Below are 20904 nucleotides of genomic sequence, written 5' to 3'. Positions count from 1 at the left end.
CTCTTTCTAAAGTGGGAGGACTTGCGCTTGCTGGGAGAGAGGCAGGGTAGATCTCATGAGAGGTTGAGAAGGAGAGACTCAGAGACAGAGGTGTAACAAGCCTGGAGAAGAGAAGGGTTTGAGGAGTTTTGGGAACTAAAGGCTCTAGAACCACTTTGTGGTCTGATGAATTGGTGGCCCAGGGAAAGGGGGCGTTGTGGACCGTTTGGGGAGATTACGACTGGAATTTCCTCTTAAGTACATTTTCATCACTTTTTCTGGGTGGACTGTTTCCTTTAACTCAAAATCTACCAAGACTGGAACTTGGTTTTAAAGTTCCTTTAGCCTTAGGAATCCAGGTTGGGTTTTTTTGTTTTGTTTTTCATTTTTGTGGTTTTGGGGTTTTTTTTTTTTTTTGGTATTTATAAGGGTTAAACAAGACAACGGTGAGATCTAATTCTTCCATATTAGTTGTCTTATTAATATAAACACATATACATTTATTAATATAAATAGATACATACACATGTGTGCATTTAAAGTAACAGGCCACACAAAAAAGCAGAAAACTTAGAATCATCATTCTTTGAGAAAATTTGAAAATCCAGTGTGCTTTATTAACCTTGTTCCTAAATTATTAAGTTATTTAATTTTCTTTTTTCTATTCCCCACTGTAACCCTCCCAGAATCCCACAGATTCCTGGTTCTTCCTGCGATCGATGACAGGAAGCAGTAAAACACCTGCTTTCGATGTCATTGAAAGCTCTATCGTTAATTGCATTTGTAGGTTATAATAATTAGTGCCCACTACAGGACTGTACCCAGAGAGGGGTGAGTACAACCAGATAGACTGAGCCCTGTTCTCTTCAAGTCTCCTGTCCCCTTCCTGCCTACTCTGACTTGGGCAGATCCACACGCCCCCTTCCCGCCTGCTCCTTTGGTTAAAAAGGTCAGTATTCGTAGGCATTAGAAGGCCTAAGGCCATGTCCCTGGGCATGTCCCTGTAGGGAGGACTGGGGGGTTTCTCCAGCTGAGGTCCTGACTGCCCGGGCTCCTCACTGAAGGGGCCGTAACAGGACTGGCGTGGGCGGAAGCAGCCCCTTCCTCACACTGTGACAGTTTCTTTGTCCCATGTCCTGGGCACACTGCCCAGCACCTACTATTTTGGCATCGAGTTACCATTTCAATTTAAGACAAGTGATTACCTGTTACATGATTCTGAGATGCTGTGGAAAGACCTAGAAGGAAAAAAAGAGAGATAATGATGATATCCAGAGGAAAAATACTTAGTCTCACCTACATGTTTGCAAAATGCAACGGGTTTCCTTTAAAGTGTCAGTGTACTTAATGCAAACAGAAAAGTCTGAAGGAGCTGAGTGAATCTTCTCCACGATCCTGTGGCAGATTAAAGAAAACCACAAACTCTTGGTCATGTCTCCTGTCATGAGGTGGGGTCTAGGTCCCCTCCCTTGAAGGCTCTGTGACTGCTTTGATTAATAGAATGTGATGGACGTGACATTGTGTCTTTAAAGATTGGCGGCTTCCACTTCCTGTCTCTGGGAACGCTGGCTTCTCAGGGCTTCCTGAGCCACCTTGTAAGAGGTCTGAGTGCCCTGCAGGAGAGACCATGCGAAGAGGCTCTGAGACCCATGGAGAGGAAGATGGCCCTGACCAAGCTTACCTGACCAAGGCGCCAGGCGTGTGAGTGAAGCCGTCCTAGAGTCTCCAGACCAGCCACCAGGTGAACACCACCAAGTGACCGCTCAGTGCAGTGTGGAGCAGAAGAATCTCCCAGCTGAGCCCTCCCCAAATTCCTGACCCACGAAACCGTGACATATAACCAGATGGTTGTTGTTTTAAACCACTACGTTTCAGAGTAGCAGTAGATAACCAGGAGGGTTCCTTTCACTCACATGGTCTTCTTCATTCCCCTGTCCTCCACATAACTTTCAGCTTAGCTGAGTTACATAAAATGAGAATACAGATGAATGTTCATTTGAATGCCCACTGCCATTGATCCTAACCATGACCTTTAACTTTAGACAGCCCTACCCCTCTCATTCATGATCCCAATTCATGAAGCTGCCTGGCCCCCAGGGACACCCAGAACACATCAAAGTTTTCTCCAGGCAAGTGCCCAAGAGAGATGCTTTAGCCAATAACTTGTGACCTGCGTGTATTCTTCGAGGCTCTGTGGGGGCAGCCCCACAGCAAGAGATGGGGCTTTAAAAATTCCAGCTTGCCACTTTCTAAGTTTCGAGTTATCTTGGGCCAGCTTCTTCATCTCCCTCATCCTCAGATGTGAGGATTAAACAAACTAACTTATGCTGAAACCCTAGCATCGTGCCTGCTGCCTGCAGATGCTCAGAAGTGTGCGCTACAACGAAACGAAATGCCTTTGCATTCACCTTCGGCATCATTCCAGATTTTACGTCACACGTATTGGTCTGATTTTTCTATTCTTTGGTTTGTATTACAGATGAATATTATTCGATCATTAAGTTATAAAATCTTTGAAAACAGGCAAAAGTCCTAAGATCCTCGAGAGTGTGTACTTAGAGGTCAGATTGATCAGTGTCAAAACATGGCTCCACCATAAACTTGCCAAGTAATCTCAGGAAAGTTACTTCACCTTTCTGCATCTCGAATTTCTCTTCTGTAAAATATAATATAAAATGCCTTTTTGTAGGATTGTCCTGAGGATTACCAATAATCTGAGCAAAATTTTCTCCCATCTCCACACTAGTTTCCCTGGTCTTTGTGTAGTCAAGGGCCAATGAACAGGTGTGGTACATAAGATTGGTGGTCAAAAGCAACAACAGCTTGAGTTCGAACCCACTGGCTGGTCCTGGGTACATTACTGACTTTCTATGTCTCAATTTACCTACCTGGAAAAGGGGAATAATCCAAGTACTTATCTCAAAGGTTATTGTGGGGATTAAATGAGTTATACATGTGAAATACCCAGAAGAGGGTCTGGGTTTCAGCATTTATAGGTTTTTGATGTTATTATTATTATTTTTATAAAGTTGCTTAGACTAGAAAAAAATGTGGACATACCTGGAGGTGTGGGAGGAGGCAGGTCTTCAGCATCTGGATGAATAAAGAAAGGCAATAGGTTACTCTCTTTAGTGAATTCAAAGCATGGAGGAGGCGGGGTGACAGGGGCGTGGTTGGGGGGTGAAGGGGAGAGGATCATGGTCTTTCTGGGCATGGAACCAGGGCACCAAAACTGCCCCCTGGGCAACGCCAGCTTTCCTGTTGCGGGTCCCTTGGCTTCGGGAGGGGGTGAACAGCAGCTGGGTTGATTCTGCCTCATGGCAGCCAGGACTGGATTACCTGCAGCCCCTCTAATGCAGAATAACCTAGAATACTTGTTAAAATGCAGATTCCAGAGCCTCTTTCCAAACCGAGGTAGCTGTAACCTCTGGGGGCAGGTACTGGGGTCTGCAGTACAATGTCCTGGGTGGGGCCAGTGCACATGGACATTCACGACCTCCCGCGCACAACCTGGAGCTGCCCATGGCACGACGTGTGTCTGAGCCCAGGGCCCGGCACAGAGTAGAAGCTCGAGGATTGTTCGATGTAAAAATGAACATGTGGATAGATGGATAGATGGATGGATGGAAATTCCATCTGGGACGCATAGTTTCAAAATGCCTTCATCCATAACATCTGAAATTATTGCCTGGGAGGGGAGAGGTTACCTGAGCAGATGACACTGGCATCCTCATGGTGGCCACAGTTGTGCTCCGCCCAGCCTGAGTGGGCGCACTGGCCCAGGTAGCTCTCCACCCCGGCGCACTGTAGGTTGTCAAGGAGGATTTCTCCAGAGCCCGGGCCAAAGTGGGCCTTCCCAAGCGCGGACACGGCCCGGCCACACCCCAGCTGTCGGCACACGACCTCGGCTTCGTTCAGGTCCCACAGGTCGTCACACACGGTGCCCCAGGTGCCCTGGTGGAGGACCTCCACGCGTCCTGAGCACCGGCCGGAGCCGCCCACCAGCCTCAGCTCTGGCCAGTCTCCTGCAGACAGAGATAGAGTGTGAGTCCCTAAAAGACCCACGTGGTGTCCACCAGCACCAGGCCTCAGAGACCAGCCGAACTACGGGTTTGGGGAGGTACATGATCTGGTCTGTAGCCTTGGAGCTTGTCCCTCATGGTTCTCCTGCATTTCTTCAGCCAGTCTAATTTTATTTCAACAGTATTGATTGATTACCTTTCCTCTTAAGTACTGATGATACAGCAATAAACCACAGAGCTATGGTTCCTGTCCTCGCGGAGCCTACAGTCTACTTATGAGCCAACTGTATACACTAGCACAACGCACCGTTCCCATCGTGATAAATGCAGAAAAGAGCAAGAATGAGATGCTCTAAAGAGACTAATGCGGGGTGTTGGGGGCTGTGCAGACTCCACTTAAAACAGTGAGAAGGAGCTGGTCGGGCAAGGAGTTGGGGGAAGGCCTTTGAGCCAGAGGAAAAGCACGTGCAAAGACCCTGAAATGCCATTTCACTCCTGCATGCATCTCTAACACACATGCAGCCGTGATCACACGCAAAAAAATCAAGAGCGAGAATCCAAATGAGACTTTTAAATGACATCTCAATGGTGTGAAAATCTCTGTGGTTTACAGAGGATAGACTGAGAGCTGGAAGAAGAAACAGCCTCCAAAAAAATAAAAACAGTTGCTATTTAAGTCCCATGAAAAAAAAAGTGTGACCTACCTGGACTATTAATAAGTGATTCTGCGGCATCTGTTTATATAGAGAATAAATAGGTCAGTATTTTTCAGGAATTCTGACTTTTCGTAACTGAGGACAAAAATTTTAATTACATCCTTATAAATGTTTATTGATCTGATATAGGAAAAGTCCCTTTAAATAACACAGTACTAGGAGAACCAGATTAATCCATGGACCTAAAAGAAAGCTGTTCGGATGTTGGTTTGCTATGGCATTATGAGAAAAAGGCCAGACGTGAAGGGTACGCTTGGGATGATAAGACTTAAACTACTGATTTTGTAGCAGCCGAGTTTCGCTTCAGGAAGTTTTGGGGGTACCTCAGATTCAGTCATTCTCTAGAAGGTTGAACCTTGAGAATAACATGTGGCCTGAGAGGCTACTGTAACTGGTTTAGATGTGCCACACATAAGACACCACAAAACAAACAGATGGACAAATGAATGCACAACAAGACAATAGTTATAAATAGGTGCCTCGAATGAAAAGCCACAGGTAGCAGATGCTGACATACAATTGAGCTGCTTCTCACATGGGCAGCTCTAGGTGACACGTGCCCCTTCACATGATGGTGACTGAGTCTTTCAAATAACAGCAGGCGCTATGACTATTAGTGTACCAAAATACATCTCATTATCAAAAAGGGTTATTAATAGACATTCCAGAAGTGACTAAGTTAGTCTAGCTAATTATTCGCACATAAGTCCAAAGTATTTAAAAAAATTGTCACAAAGCAATTAAAATTTGCTATTTTAGTTCACTGATTTCCTTGGTGTTGTGATTGAGGAAAATGGTAGTAAAAATGGCCAAGTCTGCAGCCTCTGGTCAGGGACTATGCAAGTACTTTACAGAAGATAGCTTGAATCCGTCAGCACTCCCGCAAGGAAGCAATTAGTCTCCTAACTTTACAAATGAAACGGAGGCTCTGAGACTTTAAGCATTGCCCAGTGCAGTCTGAGCATTAGCACCAGTGCTGAGATCCAGACTTGGGTCTTTCTAGCTCTGAATTCTTCCTTAAACTTACCACATTGGCTGCCCCTTTGAATGAAAGATCTTTCAATAAGCTCCTTAAAAATTCCCATAATTCAACATGTTCTTTGCCCACATCTGTATTCAGTAAAGCACACATACCTTTGGTAATTCTTACTTCCAAATTAGAAAATTAGGTTTTATCCTTAAAGACTAACAGTTTAAATGTTATATATTTAACCAAGTTAGAAGAGATACAGCAAAAATCAAATGCTTCATGTTTGAGGACCCTGTCTTGCCCCTGGCTGACTCTGAATTCTAGCAGGGTAATCTTGAAGCATTTTGGGACTGGCAGTGACCATCTGAAAAAGGAGAGACTACCTGAGCAGGTGACACCAGCATCCTCGTGGTGGCCGCAGTTGTGCTCCGCCCAGCCTGAGTGGGCGCACTGGCCCAGGTAGCGCTCCACCCCAGCACACTGCAGGTTGTCGAGGAGGATTTCTCCAGAGCCCGGGCCAAAGTGGGCCTTCCCAAGGGCGGACACGGCCTGGCCACACCCCAGCTGTCGGCACACGACCTCGGCTTCGTTCAGGTCCCACAGGTCGTCACACACGGTGCCCCAGGTGCCCTGGTGGAGGACCTCCACGCGTCCTGAGCACCGGCCGGAGCCGCCCACCAGCCTCAGCTCTGGCCAGTCCCCTGCAGAGAGAGACCTGGTGACCACTGCCCTCTGGGGACATTGCATATTTCCCATGAGCTGGTTGAGCTCCCCACCCCCGCACTACTATTATAGATGGAGAACTGGTTAATCTCATTAAATCATTGGGATTGTCAAAACAACATTTAACTTAAAACTCCCATTATTTGAGCAGCTACTGGGCCAGAGGGATGTGCCGACCTGTTTTGGCTAAATGCAGAAAAACGTTATAAGTAATTTGCACGGTGATTTGTGATTTTTGTGAAGTGTTTGTGTGTGTGTGTGTGTGTGTGTGTGTGTGTGTGTGTGTGTGTGTGTTCCTTCACCTTTATAATAACTCGAGAAGTTGAGCAGATGAGTACTGATATGCTGAGTTTATCTGGGTAGCAACTGACAGTTGGAGAAGCAAAGTGATTCACCCCAAATCCCACATCTGGGAAGCAGCAGATCTGAACTCAAGTCTCCTGATTCCAAAGTTTACTGTTTTTCTTTTTCCTTCTGCTATCCTTCCTCGTTGTCTCTGGAATGGCTCTGACATTCTGCTCACCTTTTTAAAAGTCTATTAGTGATGCGGATGTGAGGTTAGCTAGGATAGGGACTGGCCATATCAAGGAAAGATAGAACCCCACCAGAAGGCACCTACATAGGGTTTGATGATTCTGAAAGGCTCTGGAAAAAAAAAATCGATTTTGGTCACCCTGGGATGCTAGAGCCGAGAGTTCTCAATAGTTTTAAATGGCCTCCAAAAGTCTGGATAGAGTCATCTGGCCCATTTACAAATAGATGAATCACTTGCTGTTGGTCCAGTTTCTGCCCATGAGGCAGGTACAGATGCAGATACCAAGAGGAAAGGACACTTGGTAATGAATGGATGCCGTCCGGGGCTTACCTGGTCTTGCTGTTACCATCTTGGGTGTTGCTGTCGGGATTGCTATGGATACAAGAAAACGATCTTAGGTAAAAAGGGAAAACTTGAACAAATTAAAATTCTGAGATAATTCTCCATTAAATGCCAAGATTCTGACGAATTCATTCTCCCTATCATCTTTATAAGAAGTGACCTCTGAAATCAGACTCTCTTTACGTGGGAGTCTTCATATTTCTCAGGTATATGGGATCTAACGGAAATAATGTTCTCTTTTTCTGCCTCGTCACTGAAAATAGGACAATTAGATTGTGCCCTTCTATGATAAAATGCATTCACAATCAGTGTCCTTCTGGAGAAAACAGCCATTTCTTTTGCATGCTTCTATGTCTTTTTGTTGTCGTCGTCAACTTTCTCTAAAGTTGGAGTTTCCAATTAGGTGTGTTTCATCGGTTTTGATAAAAACAAGGTATTAGAGAATAAAATTGACAATTACCGATAAGCAGGGATCCAAGTGTTGACACATGTAACTCGGTTCTACTGTGAATGGGCATCATACTTGTGCAAGTGTGTGGACAGAATATGTCAGCCACAGGAGATTTATACAGGCAATTAGGAAGGGTCCGTGAAAGAGATCAAACTATGACAATAAAAGCACCAGGAGTGGGGACAGGGGAAGAAACACAAACAGGGAATGAAGGTTAAGTAACAACAGTAAGTGTGACTCACTGATTGGACGTGGGGTCTGTGACATTGGCTCTGTAAATACAAAGAAACCATCGTCAACAACTGTTCAGTGTCAATTACAGTGACTTTCCCTGGCCCGCTTTGTGACATAGAGCATCTCCACCGTTTTATGGCACGTCCCCACGCTTGCTCAGTGAGTTACCCTGGTGCTTGCTAAAAAGTACAGAAAACTGTTCTGAACAGCATCTTAGCCAAGGTGGATGCTAGAACTTTCCATGAGCTCAGCCTCCTTTCTCTTAGTGATAAGTAGTGCAGGACCCATCCCTGGGTGACCTTGGGACACTTATCAAAACTTTTAAGCCTCAGTCTCTTCATCTGTAAAGGGGAAAAACCATAGGTTTGTGTGAGAATTAAAGGAGATAGCACATATAAAGTGCTTAAAATGTTGCCTGACATAAAACAGGCATTCCACGAAGGTAAGCTGTTACTGTGATCACTGCTGTTGCCATGACCTGACCTTGAATGCACTGTGCTTCATCCGAAACCCTTGGCTTAGCTTCTGTCTGCCTTCTCACCCCGCAGCTTCTACACCCCATCTCTGTGCTCACACGGCCCTCGCCGGCTGTGCCCTATTTCTCTACTCACAACCTAACTAGGTTTAAAGACAAATCTAAGGTTGTTTCCCATATTTCCTTAAAACTTTTTTTGTAGCTTACATTGGTCTCTCTCTTTCCTAATGCCTTTTGTTGACATGCAGGCACACATTAATTTAGTATGTTTCGTTCGTTTGCCTTAATTTACTATATTTCATTTGTCCTCTTATGTTTGCATTGACTTCCTCTATTTCGTGCATGAGCCTCTTCGGCTGGTACCACACCCGTCTAGTACTAGGTGGTAATCCACACAACGAACTCAGGAGGTGAGGTTCTCTTACTATCCTTATTATATGGAGAAGGGATTGAGGCCCAGAAAGGTCAAGTGTCTCGCCCAAGGTCCCAGAGCAGCAATGGGACTATAGCTGTTTCTCAGGCAGATTAGTTCAGTGCCAGGCTCTTGCTCTTAAGCACCATCCTTACCTTTGGCTGCGGAATAATAATAAGCGATGAAGTTTTTCCCGGTGTTGTTGAAGCTTCGGAAGTACTTGACGGTCATCGAGCTGGAGGAGGACTCGTAGATGAGGTAGGAACCGGAGCAGGTCTTCCCCAGGGACTTTGCCGAGGATGGAGGGCCATCCAGAATTTCCAAATATTCATTGGTGCAGTTCAGGCTGGGGAAGGAGACACTGATGGGTGCCTCTCCTCACCAGCAGATCTTAGACGTATGCTGTGAGGCAGACCCTTTATTTTATTACTGTAAAGAGGCTGTGGACGGATTAAAAGCTTGTCATTCATTCAAACGAGTATGGATTCCTTTTATTTTACCGTTTCCCCCTAAGAGTCATTGTCTTGAGGGAATGGGATTTTAACTGGAAGAGGAAAGGGGAGGCTGAGGTATTAGGTGCACCCCTGCTGAGGCCTGAAACCGCAGGGTACCTCGAAGCCTAGGGCCAAGGGCAGCACCAGGCAAACCAAGGCGATTGATCTTCTGGGTGGAAGTTGGCAGAGGCTGCTCGGGCTGCCAGTAGAACATGGCTCCAGGTTCCAAACAGCCCATTTATAAGCTTTTGACAGACAACCTGCCTAGAAGGAAGTGCGATGTCAATTCTACCCAGCTTGCTTTGTGGAAGTCATGATTTTGTGAGTATATGCACTGCCAAAGTGAGCACGTCATCTGATTTTGTTGGTTGGTGTTCTCCATTGTGAAGTTCTGTCTACTTGTGCTAGCATCAGAAAACCATTTCCAGACCTCGTCCCAATGAACCATCCATTTCAAGTCATATTTTGATTAAGCAAAGTTTGAGAGTAATAAATAAAGTTGTTCCTGAGGGTTGATTTCTGTAAGACAGTCATCCATGAAGGACGCCAACTTTCACAATCTATAACATTAAAACCTAGAATTTCTTGATTTACTAGGTCTAGGGTTTTCTGGAACCTACATCTTTAACCAGCAGGCTGAAATACATACACACTCTATCTCAATCTCAATCTCTCTCTTTCTCTAAAGACACACACACACACACACACACTCACACATATCTATGCAAAGCATCTAAAGTGAATTTGATTTTAATAAAACATTCATGGAAGCACACAAAAATCAATCATATTTCAAGGTCCCAGAATAGCAATGGGACTAACTGGAAACCAAAAATTAAGAGCACAGCATCATTTATAATCACACCAACCAAAAAGAAACACCTACATATTAATTTAACAAAACATGTACAAGATTTGTACGCTAAAAATTACAAACAGCTATTACAAAAACTACTTTCGAATGCTAGCTAGGAGATGGGGAAACGGGATCTCTCAAACATTGCTGTTGGGAATGTAAACCAGTAGTCACTTTGGAAAATAGTTTGGCACAGTCTTAAGAAGCTAAACAAGAATTTACCATACAACCTGGCAATTTCACTCTTGATTATTAACCCAGAGAAATGAAAACTTCGGTTCACACAGAAACCTGTATATGAATGTTCATTAAAGATTTACTTATAATAGAAAAGACTGGAAACAACTCAAATGTCCTTCGCTGGGGACATGATTAAACTCTGGTACCCATACGATGAAATACTACTCAGCAATAGAAAGGAACAAACTGTTGGTACATAACAGCCTAGATGAACCTCGACGGCATTACGCTGAGTGAAAAAAAGTCAATCTTAAAAGGATACGGACTCTATGATCCCATAGATACAACACTCTCAAAATGGCAAAATTGTAGAGATGGAGAACAGATTAGTGACTGCCAGGGGGCAGGGAGGGGAGTGGTTTGTGAATATAAAGAGCGAAGAGGTAGTTCCTTTCGGGTAGTGGAATAGTTCTGTTTCTAGATTGTAGTGATGGTTACATGAATCTGTACATAAGATAAAATTGCACAGAACTGCACACACACACACACACACACACACACACACACACACACTCATACACACATATGGTGAAAAATGAATAAGGTCTGTAGCCTAGCTAATGGTATTGTACTAATGTCAGGTTTGTACTTTTGATATTGTGCTACCGTTATATTAAGATGCCACCAATGAGGGAAGCCAGGTGAAGGGTACCTGGGTCTCTGTGTATTATTTTTGTAACTTTTTGTATGTCTATAATTATTTCGGAGTAAACACTTAAAGACATGAAGGACTCTTTTAGTTATGAGAATTGACCACGGAAATAAATGCTCGGAATTTTAAACTACCGTGTACTTACGTAACATACTTACGACTTACTCAAGATACGGAAATGCCAGCAGCACGTGATTGGATGCGTTCGCCCTGATTTCCCACACGCAGGTGATGTTATCATGCCTCGTGTTCTGCGGGGGTTTTCGAATCGCTCCAGACGTGTTAATGATGATGCCGCCACAGTGAGATTTTTCTAAAAGCAGAAAGATCGTTTAGAATTTTCATTTCTTCCATTGGTTCAGTTCACTAATTTTGTAATTCACACATTTTTTTTTTCATTTTTTCCCCCGAAAGGGTTCATTGGTTGTTCCTTTGAGAGTATGTCTTAGGATGTATCAGAGGTATAAACTAGTCTAAAAACTCTTACAAACATAGGACATTAGGTCACGAAAGTGTCTGAATTTTTGAAGCATCTCTCACTTCTTTCGAGGATTCTACACTTGACATCAGCTTGCTGGGCAGAGCAGTTAGCTAGCATTAGCCAGAATCTTTCTCTCTGGTTACTTCTTAGTGGTGGGTTTTGTAGCTTTGATTTTTGTCAAGTTACCAGTAGGAATGAGTAAACAGCTTCATTTTCCCAATTAAGGCTGAGTCTACATGGAGCGTCTATATATGTTAAGACGACAATGTTCCACCTTCTCTCCATTGTCATTTATTAAAATTACAGTATTAAAAATCCTCTACTAAGTCCAAAGAAGTTGCCCTGAGTCATTCATTGCCTCCAACACTGGTATCGTTCTGTGTCTGCCTGTCTGTCCACCTATCCGTTTGCTTCTCCATCTGATTGTCTGTCTATCCATCTGTCCAACATTCAGTCCAAATTAAAGGGGACACTGTGGCAAGGGCTTTCTCCATCAGGTTATCTGGCTGTGTAAGAATTGGACCTACACTCTCTTGTCTCTGGTCATCTTGCTGTCGCTCTTCCCTACAAAGACCAACTAGGCTTTCCAGGCATCAGTATTATTTTAGCCCTTTACCTCCAAATGGTGCTAAGAAAGTTCAATGGAACTTCTGGAAGCTGAGGATACAGGCGAGAGCAGAGGAAAAAATTAGAAAATGAAGAAGAGAAAATGGAGAAAGATAGAGATTGTCAGAGAGCAGGGAAAAGGCGTAGAAGAATAAAATGTGCTTGGTGGTGGAGGGCCTCTGGTAGGGCCCTGGCACGTTGCTGTGTTAATGGCTGCATGCCTGTCCCTCCCACGTGGGGTCCATGCTGGGAGACCAAGAAGGCTGGCATCACTAGATTATCTGGACTTCCTTCTGTGACTGAACAGAAATGGAATTAGAACCATACAATCACTGGCCCTTGGTACTGGACTCTTCACTCAGAACACAGGTTCAGAGGGGTGACCGAGACAGAGCAGGAGTATTTTGCTCAATTTCCTTGAAGAATCACTTCAGGGCTCGAGCTCCAAGGTGATGATCAGGACATCCATGGACACCAAATTCTCACCTATAGGGATCGTCTCTGCCATGGCAGCCAATGGGCGACCTGTCAAGCACATAAACGACTCGTGAATTTTCAGCTGGCACTGAGGTCCACACCTCTGTCTGCACATGGGACCCTGAGGGGCTTGCAACAGATACGCTGGTTGGGCCCCCAGAACTACCAAGTCAGTCCCTGAGGGTGAGGCCAGAGCACGTAGGGACGTTAATGTGCGGGAGAGAAGCAGGGCTGATCTAGATTCTTCCCAGACATTTATGCATTATTCTCTTGTCATACACACAAATGAAATATTTTTAAATTAGGGGGTTTAAGAAAATGAAAGACATGCAATTCTGGCTTCTGTAGCCAATTCTAGTGACCCAAGGGTCAGGGGTTCCAAGGCTTTGATGTAAGAATAGGAAGAAACACCAGTTCACGGATACCTTTGATCTGGAGCTGCTCGGAGATGGTGTCAGGACCTAAGGATGCTATGGATCCTCCTTTGTGTCCCCAACATATTTCCTACCAGTGACACTTGGCCCAGAATCTCCACTGGAGATTCTCTCCCGGGACCAATCTATTCCCACCTGCTAGAGATGGCAACCCAGGAGGGGGTATGTCTGAAGCTCTACGAGAACTTGTCCACTCAGCCTTGCTCATGACTCACTCCTTGACCAAGAGCTGGCTAAAGGCAGGGCAGCAAGGGGCCAGGGTTTTTGATGAAGAAGAGAGGGTACTGGCATGGAAAATTCCAGGTGTTGGCATTGAGAGCGTATGGAAAAACCAACAGTGAGGGAAGCTCTGTGGGGCTGGGGCTGCACCAGGACAAAGGCACAGGCAAGGGAAGGGTGGGAATGGAATTGGGTCACCTTGACTTTGGCCAGGTCTGGCCCACCAGACATCTGCCCCTGGTCAGGAAATATCCTTAATTGACTCTCGTATCTTAACCACCCCCTTCCCATATCTCATTGCTATTCCCTTGTAACTCTCAAGATTTATGAACCAAAAGTGCTACACAGAAGCTTGAGAAATTTAGAATCTGCTTCCTGTGTGGCGTAGGAGGAGAGGTGGGAGATGAGCCTGGATTAGATGATCTCTAAGGTACTGTCCATCTCTCCATTGGACAATCAGGCGATTCCACATCTCTCAGCCATTCCACCAGCTTGGAGAATAGGAAACATCTAATTTCCAGCAGAAATTCTTCCCCAAGGTTTTGATAAACCACACCTACAAATGTCTCCTTCCCTACCTAGTGGTGTGGCTGTTGAGTGTTCAGCATCTGTAAGTATGAAAGATGAAAACATCTGCTGTGAGTGAATAATGTATTGTTTCATTTTCAATAGTTATTTTTACACTGTTTTTTAAAAAGTACTCTCTTGGGAAGAGCCAAAGCCAGCTCTGCCTGGGCAGGGAGCTGGGGTTTACCTGAACAGATCACGCTGGCAACTTCCCCGTGCCCACAGTTATGGGAAAATCAGCCAACATGGGAGCAATCCCCCAGGCGCTGTCTATCTCCCCTGCAGTGCATACTATCCAGGAGGATCTTTCCAGAACCTTTACCAAAGTGGGCCTCAGGCGGGCTGAAGTGGCCCAGCTGCACCCTAGCTGCCTGCAGACGGTGTTTGCTTGTGACAGATCTCAAACTCCCTGTACAGCTCCCGTGGCTGCCCACCAGCCTCACGGGGACCCAGCCTCCCGAGGAGGAGCAGGGAGAGGGGCCAAGGGCGAGAGTCAATTCAGGAAAGCTCCCTCTGCCTGCTGATGGCTGTGCCATCTTCTGCCCAACCTAGCTTTCCTTGTTTTCCATGACTTTGCTACTCACACCCTTCACATTGCCATGAGAGGCCCCATGCTATTCCTCTAAGGAGCCTACGATGTCTTCCTTACCCGCACCCTGTTTTACAGCAGCTTGCATGCGGTAGATCGTTTGCACAAATGGCCCCAGTTCTCCTCTTTATATTCTGGTCCTTTACAATGTGACATTGCAACTCTTCCTGCCAAGAGGTTGGGCTTATTTTACTGCTCTTTGATTCTGGCCTGGCGGCCTCCGATTTGCATTGGCCAATAGAATGAGACAGAAGCACCCATGAGGAGCTGAGGCCTAAAGAGCTGCGACAGGTTTCAAGTTGCTCCATGTACACTCTGGGACAAGCACATGAATAAGCTTGAGCTAGCCTGCCGGGTGATGAAAGATATGTGACCTTGTTTCTCCTGTCACCTAGATACCAGCCACAAAACTGTAAGACATGCGAGGGAGGCCATCCTAGGCCAGGCAGTCTTCAGTTTACCTGCCAGCTAACCACAGATGCATGAGTGAGCCCAGCCAGGATTAGCTAAAACCAGCCAAACCTACACCAGATCGGCAGAACTGCCCAGCTGACCCCTAGAGCAAAAATAAATAATTGATGTTGTTAGCCACTTTGTTTTGGGATAGTTTTACATGGCAGTAGATAACTCATATACTTTTTCTATACCCCCTTCTTAGGTGACCTGTCCTACCCAAAGCCAGAAGGGGGCATGGGGCCAATGCCATGTACCCCATGACCGAGTCTGTCTGGTCAGCTTGACTGGACTGGAGTGTACATCTGACTCCACAGGAACCAAACCATGTGCTGAATTAGGCCAAATTCTCTGCTGGCTATTTGGAATTGGGAAGAGAACCGGAAGGTCATGTGGACTCAGGGTTTGATGCTGCCGTCTGAGGTAGCCATGATGAGTTGTGTGTGAGTGGGTAAGGGAGCAGAGAAGCTGCTCAGAATAATGGTTCATGGGAGGAAAAAAGAGGGAGAAAGGAGAGCCAGGTGCGAGAGAATAGCTCTAGGGTAGCTCAGTTCCCTTCTTGTTTGTATTCGCTTGAGTTCTCCCCATAGTCTGGGGTGCAGAAGGAGCTCAGTGGGACTTCTTTTATGGCACAGACAACTTTTGCCTTATGTTATGGCTTTCTGGCTTTCTGGCTTTCCGTGTGCAAGACTTGTCTCCTTGCTAAACTGCAAACATCCTGAGAAGTGAGATTATGGCTGGGTCAGCTATGTACCCACCACATAACCTGGTTCAGTGCTTGGCACACGGTAGGCATTCAAGATAAAAAGCTATTAAGTAAATGAAGAAAAGAGAAGGACAGAGAGAGTAGATCTTAAAAGGGATTGGGCTGAATGAAATGGGTCAGATAGAGAAAGACAAATATCGCAGGATTTCGCATATATGTGGAATCTAAAGAACGAATCAGCAGCGACGACAACGACAGAAGTGGAAATAAACTCATAGATACAGATTATATTTAGAGGGCTACTAGATGGGAGGGGGGTTGGGAGACGGCAAAAAAAAAAGACAAAGGGATTAAGAGGTACAAATGGATGGTTGCAGAAGAGACATGGAGATGTAGAGTACAGCATGGGGAGGATGGTTAATAATGTTGTAATAAAGACGTAAGGGGGAAGAGGGTTACTAGATTTAGTGGGGTGATCACTTTGCAAGTTATATAGATCTCTGATCACTATGCTATACAACTGAAACTGGTATAATATTGTATGCCAACTATAAGTGGAAAAAAACTCATCTAATCGTACAATATAAATCCAAGCAACTAATTGTCTATTATATTTCAATAAAGACAAAAAAATTTTTTAAGTTCTCATCACAAGAAAAAAATTGTGTCACTGTGTATGGGTGTGAATTAGATTATTAGATTATTGTAGTGATCATTTCACAATATATACAATATATACAAATATCGGAATCATTTACACCCAAATAAATAGAATGCTATAACGCTATTATACTTCAATTTAAAAAGTTTTAAAAAGCAAATACAAAGAAGAGAGCTTGGACATATACATTAAAAACGTTAACATAAACAATATAAAAAAGAAAGATACAGAGCGTGCATTCAAGCAACTGAAACTCACGGTGCCAACAATGGCATCTTTGGTGATCGCCATACCCCCAAGACCACAGCCATGGCCAGGAGCCATTTCACCAAGGATGCTCTCAGACCCTGGGGCAGGGACAATGTCTCCTCTCTGTTGTATCTGAATCTTTTGGTTGTATAGCTAGATTAAGGGAATGAGGGGGTCCAATGTTTTACTCCTGCCTTATCTGATCTCAGACTGGACCTAATGTGTAAAAAACCAAAATCCAATGCAAGGTTGAATATCCTGAAATATTACTCAGCCATGATCACAGCAAAAATCATCTTAAAGAACCCCACTCTTCACTAATTATGTGTGGTTATTGGCCAGCCCTGTGTTCTAATTCAGAAAGCATGTAAATGTCTCCCATCCTGCAGCCCATAAGGAGCCTAATTGCCTGGTTTCTTCCTGCCTGGCACAATCTCTTTGCCCCCTCACCCTTCAGTTCTTGGCTTAGATGTTATTTCCTCCTGCCCTGACCCCTCAGATCTGGATACGGACCCTCTTCTGAGCACTCATGGCACTCTGTGCTCCCCCATCACTGTATTCACCACACTCTGTTGTAATAGACCCTTTCCAGTGGACTTAGCCTACATGGGGGTCTGCTTTATTTATTACTATATATATCCCAGTGATACTATATATTCTTAGTGACACATATTCATTCACTCATTCATTGTCAAATGAACAAAGTTGTTCAGAAGGTGTAATACGAAAAGAAACAGCCTTACCTGGATGTACCGAAGAAGGTGAGTGTTGAGCCACTGATGTCACCGATGATGTGGGAAGTGAGTCCTCATAGGCTGTTGATGGGCAAACAGGAAAGACCGTCATTAGAGAGCAGTCGGAATGTTGGGAGAGAATACACAGTTGTTTCAGGGGTGGGGGTGCAGCATGTGCCTCCTCCCAGGATTCAGCAGCGATAATGATACTGCATTCTAAGGCCAGTGACCTCACATCCTCGTGTAGGACAGAACATGGCGTTACTGCTTGTTGGCAAACTAGCATGCACCACATGGCCATTAGCAAAAGTATAGCTCATGGGCAATTAGCCCCGAGTGGTCTGCTGAACGACAGGCCATCGGTGGGCCATCATCTCTCTCTTTGCCACCCTCTCCACAGATGTGTTGTGACTTCACCTGAACAAAGCAGGGAAAGACACACAGCAGGTCCTTAGGGGGGCACAAAGAGGAAGGCATCAACTCTGAAATGCATGAGGAGTCCTTTGAGGATGAAGGAACTGTTTCTATATCTTGACTGTGGTGGTGATTACACCATTATACACAATTACCAAAATTCACCAAAGTGGACTTTAAAATAGGTGGATTTTACAGTACATAAATCAAGGCTTAATAAAAAAATAAGATGGGCTGATATGTGAATAGAAGGATGATAGATTGATAAATTTATCATAGACTCTATGTAGGATTTTATTATTAAATTCTCCATCCTCATTATGTATTTGAATATTTTCATAATAAAATGTTGAGCGAAAAGCGTTCTTCAATTTCTACTACAAGACCTACACCTCTGTTTATTAATGACAACCTCTTGCTTTCCCTAGTGGCACGTACTTAATTCGGCTAATCCGCATGGCTGCTTATTCTCTTCTTGTTAGTCATGGAATGTTAAAGGTATAGAATTTCAGGGATCATGGAATCCAACGTGCCTATTCTAATGATATGGAGACTGAGGCCAGGTCATTCAGCTGGAGAGAGACCAGCCAGGATCAGATCCTTACCTCTCATGGCCCTTTCTATCCCCCACACCATCTCTCCTAGGTGGGCATGTGACCAAAGGAAGGAACCATTGCCGTGTGAGTGCCTGCCAGATGCCAGGTATCTTCGGGCATTGTGAACTTCATGTCCTTACTTAATTCTCTGTATCATTTCTACTTTAATGAAGAGGAATCAAGATGAAATGGGATTGAGAGATGATATAAACTTGGCTGAAGTCGCATAATCGAGGGTGATGGTATGCCATGTTTGTCTCTCTTGTTAGGGTACAAGACCAAAGAAAGAAGAGACTCAGGTTTGATCACTGCTATAGCCCCGGTGGCACAGAGTTTGGCACATGGTGAACACTTGGTCAATATCTGTTGAATGAACTCATGAGTGAATGAAAGAAGCTGGGAATCCAACGAGATCTGACTCTAAACCTAATGACCTTGTTTATGTCACGCTGAGTCTAGTAGATGATGTCCAACATGGCGCGAGTCCTACCTGTAGGCTGAGCGACTGTGGAATCGGCACCTGTCAACGTGAAGAGAGATTGTGCATGTTATCCTGTTGTAGTTGGTGAGTGTTTCCTGGGAATGTCCTACATTCAGGGAGCTGTGAGAAGTAGAGAGGCAGAGGCCCTGCCCTTGAGGATCTTGGCTTCCTGGGGATTTGAGACATGAGACCAGGCAGCAAATGTTGAGTGTCCCAGTAGAACTGCAGAATTCAGTGCTCCCCCATGGACCTTAAATGTTGACGAAGTGTGGCTCAGATGGGCTAAGTACAGTCTGGCAGAGCTTGTCAGTCCTAGAGATGTTATTCCAGCTGCCAGGAGGACAGAATCAGGAAAGACTGGGAAGTACAGCGGGGCAGAATCAACCAATGGGACACATAGGTTTGGGGAGGTCACCAGGCCCAGATGTGGAAGGCCTAGAGCACCAGCTGACAAATTTGACCCATCACCTGAGGTCACAAACTCAGAAGTTTCCAAGAGCCAAGCAGGTAAGAGGAACAAGTGACCTGAATGGTGTGGGCTGGAAAGCTGTATCCAGTGGCTACTCTTTTTTAGATCCAGCCAGTTAATGTAATAAAAAAAAAAATTGTTTTGAGTCTCAACTTCTGCCTTTATTTTTTTCACCAAATGTAAGAATTTGGATTTTTCTGCCAAATACTCGGATTTAGCTGAATTTAAAGCTCAGCTCAAATTTTTAAACCAAACAGGCCATTTCTGAGCCGGGATCCAGCCTGTGAGCCATATGCAGCAATCTTTGCAGTCAAGGGGCTGGCCAGGGCGATGCATCCCTTTGAAAGGACGTAAGCAGCGCTGGCTGGCTGCCTGGACCCACTGCCATTCCCAGGTTAGGCTGTGATGTGTGTGCGTGTGTGTGTGTGCGTGTGTGTGTGTGTGTGTGTGTTCAGTGGGGGGTAAGTACTGTGGGAACAGGGATCCTCCAAGTGAGCCCTGACGGTCAGCCCCTCACCTGTGCAGATGACCCCAGCATCCTCCAGGTGTCCACAGTTGTGCCCCGCCTCGTCTCTGTGCATGCACTGCCCCAGGTGGCTCTCGGTGCCCACACACTGCACATCGTCCAACACAATCTTCCCCAAGCCTGCTCCAAAGTGTGCCCCTGCGGGGGCTGCCACGGCCTGACCACACTGCAGCTGGTGGCACACGACGGTGGCCTCGGCCAGGTCCCAGAGGTCATCACACACGGTCCCCCATGTGCCCTGGACGAGAACCTCCACACGGCCCGAGCACTTCCCTGTGCCATTCATCAGTCTCACAGCCATCGGGGCTCCTGGGGAGGCACAAGGAGGAAATCCACAGAGGGACCGGCCTTCCTGTCTCTGGAAGGTTTCCTTCAGCCTTTAAATCTCTAGGTGATCATCTCCCCACTTACAAACATGCAAGTTCACATAGCACGTGCACCCACACATTAGGAATAGCCAGAATGACTTTCAACTTCAAGTCCCTTCAATGAAACTTTATTAAATTCCCCTCTTGTTTGAAGAAATTTCCAGAATTCCTAAGTTCTCCTAACAAGACCATTTTATCCATATGTTAGTCCCTCGTCATGGACAGGATTAGAAATATGAGATGTCAATATAGCTAATGAAACAGGAAACTAGACTATCCATAGGCAGATCATAGCTAAATGATCTTGTCACCCAGAACTACGTTTGGCCCCGTAAGCCTTTCTTTACATCTTTAGTATGTAAAAGAGACTGAGGACAGGAATTGACATCTGTTGTTTGTGAGTTAAGTGCCAGAGCCTCAGAGAGCCACTAACTTAAACATTTCTCTCTTAATCTTTATCACTACCCCGTGCGGTGGGGGATGGGCTCCCATTTTACAGATGGGGAAACCGAGACTCAGAAAGGTGAAGAGAATTGCTCTAAATTTCATAACTTGTAAGTGGGCTATGTCCCGCTTTAACTGTGCCCGTGGGTCTCTTCGATCTTGGAGAAATGCCTCTCCCCACGCTATCCACAGCCCCGTATTTCTCAGGAACTGCTTCCCATACCTGCGGGTGGAGGTGTCCAGGTCCCAGGGGCTGCGGTCAGCGAAGCCTCCAAGAAGCGGTCAGCTAGGAGGAACAGCAAAGCAAGGTCACTATCAGTCAGAATAAA

The 20904-nt window shown here is 45.3% G+C and overlaps 1 protein-coding gene across 1 annotated transcript in view; it reads right to left on the bottom strand.

The window, feature by feature from the left end:
• Positions 1 to 20904, bottom strand: part of LOC105306712 (deleted in malignant brain tumors 1 protein-like) — a 95385-nt gene that overhangs the window by 45555 nt on the left and 28926 nt on the right. Inside the window, exons 2-7 of the mRNA XM_011381895.1 lie at positions 20799 to 20861; positions 19755 to 20072; positions 11267 to 11414; positions 9015 to 9205; positions 6071 to 6388; positions 3687 to 4004 (exon numbers count right to left, since the gene is read on the bottom strand). Of these exons, the coding sequence (XP_011380197.1) occupies positions 3687 to 4004; positions 6071 to 6388; positions 9015 to 9205; positions 11267 to 11414; positions 19755 to 20072; positions 20799 to 20861 (1356 nt within the window). The remainder of the gene's footprint in view (positions 1 to 3686; positions 4005 to 6070; positions 6389 to 9014; positions 9206 to 11266; positions 11415 to 19754; positions 20073 to 20798; positions 20862 to 20904) is intronic.

Source organism: Pteropus vampyrus, unplaced genomic scaffold, assembly GCF_000151845.1.
Source record: "Pteropus vampyrus isolate Shadow unplaced genomic scaffold, Pvam_2.0 Scaffold454, whole genome shotgun sequence".
NCBI lineage: Eukaryota > Metazoa > Chordata > Mammalia > Chiroptera > Pteropodidae > Pteropus > Pteropus vampyrus.
This window is presented reverse-complemented; position numbering and strand designations above follow the sequence as displayed.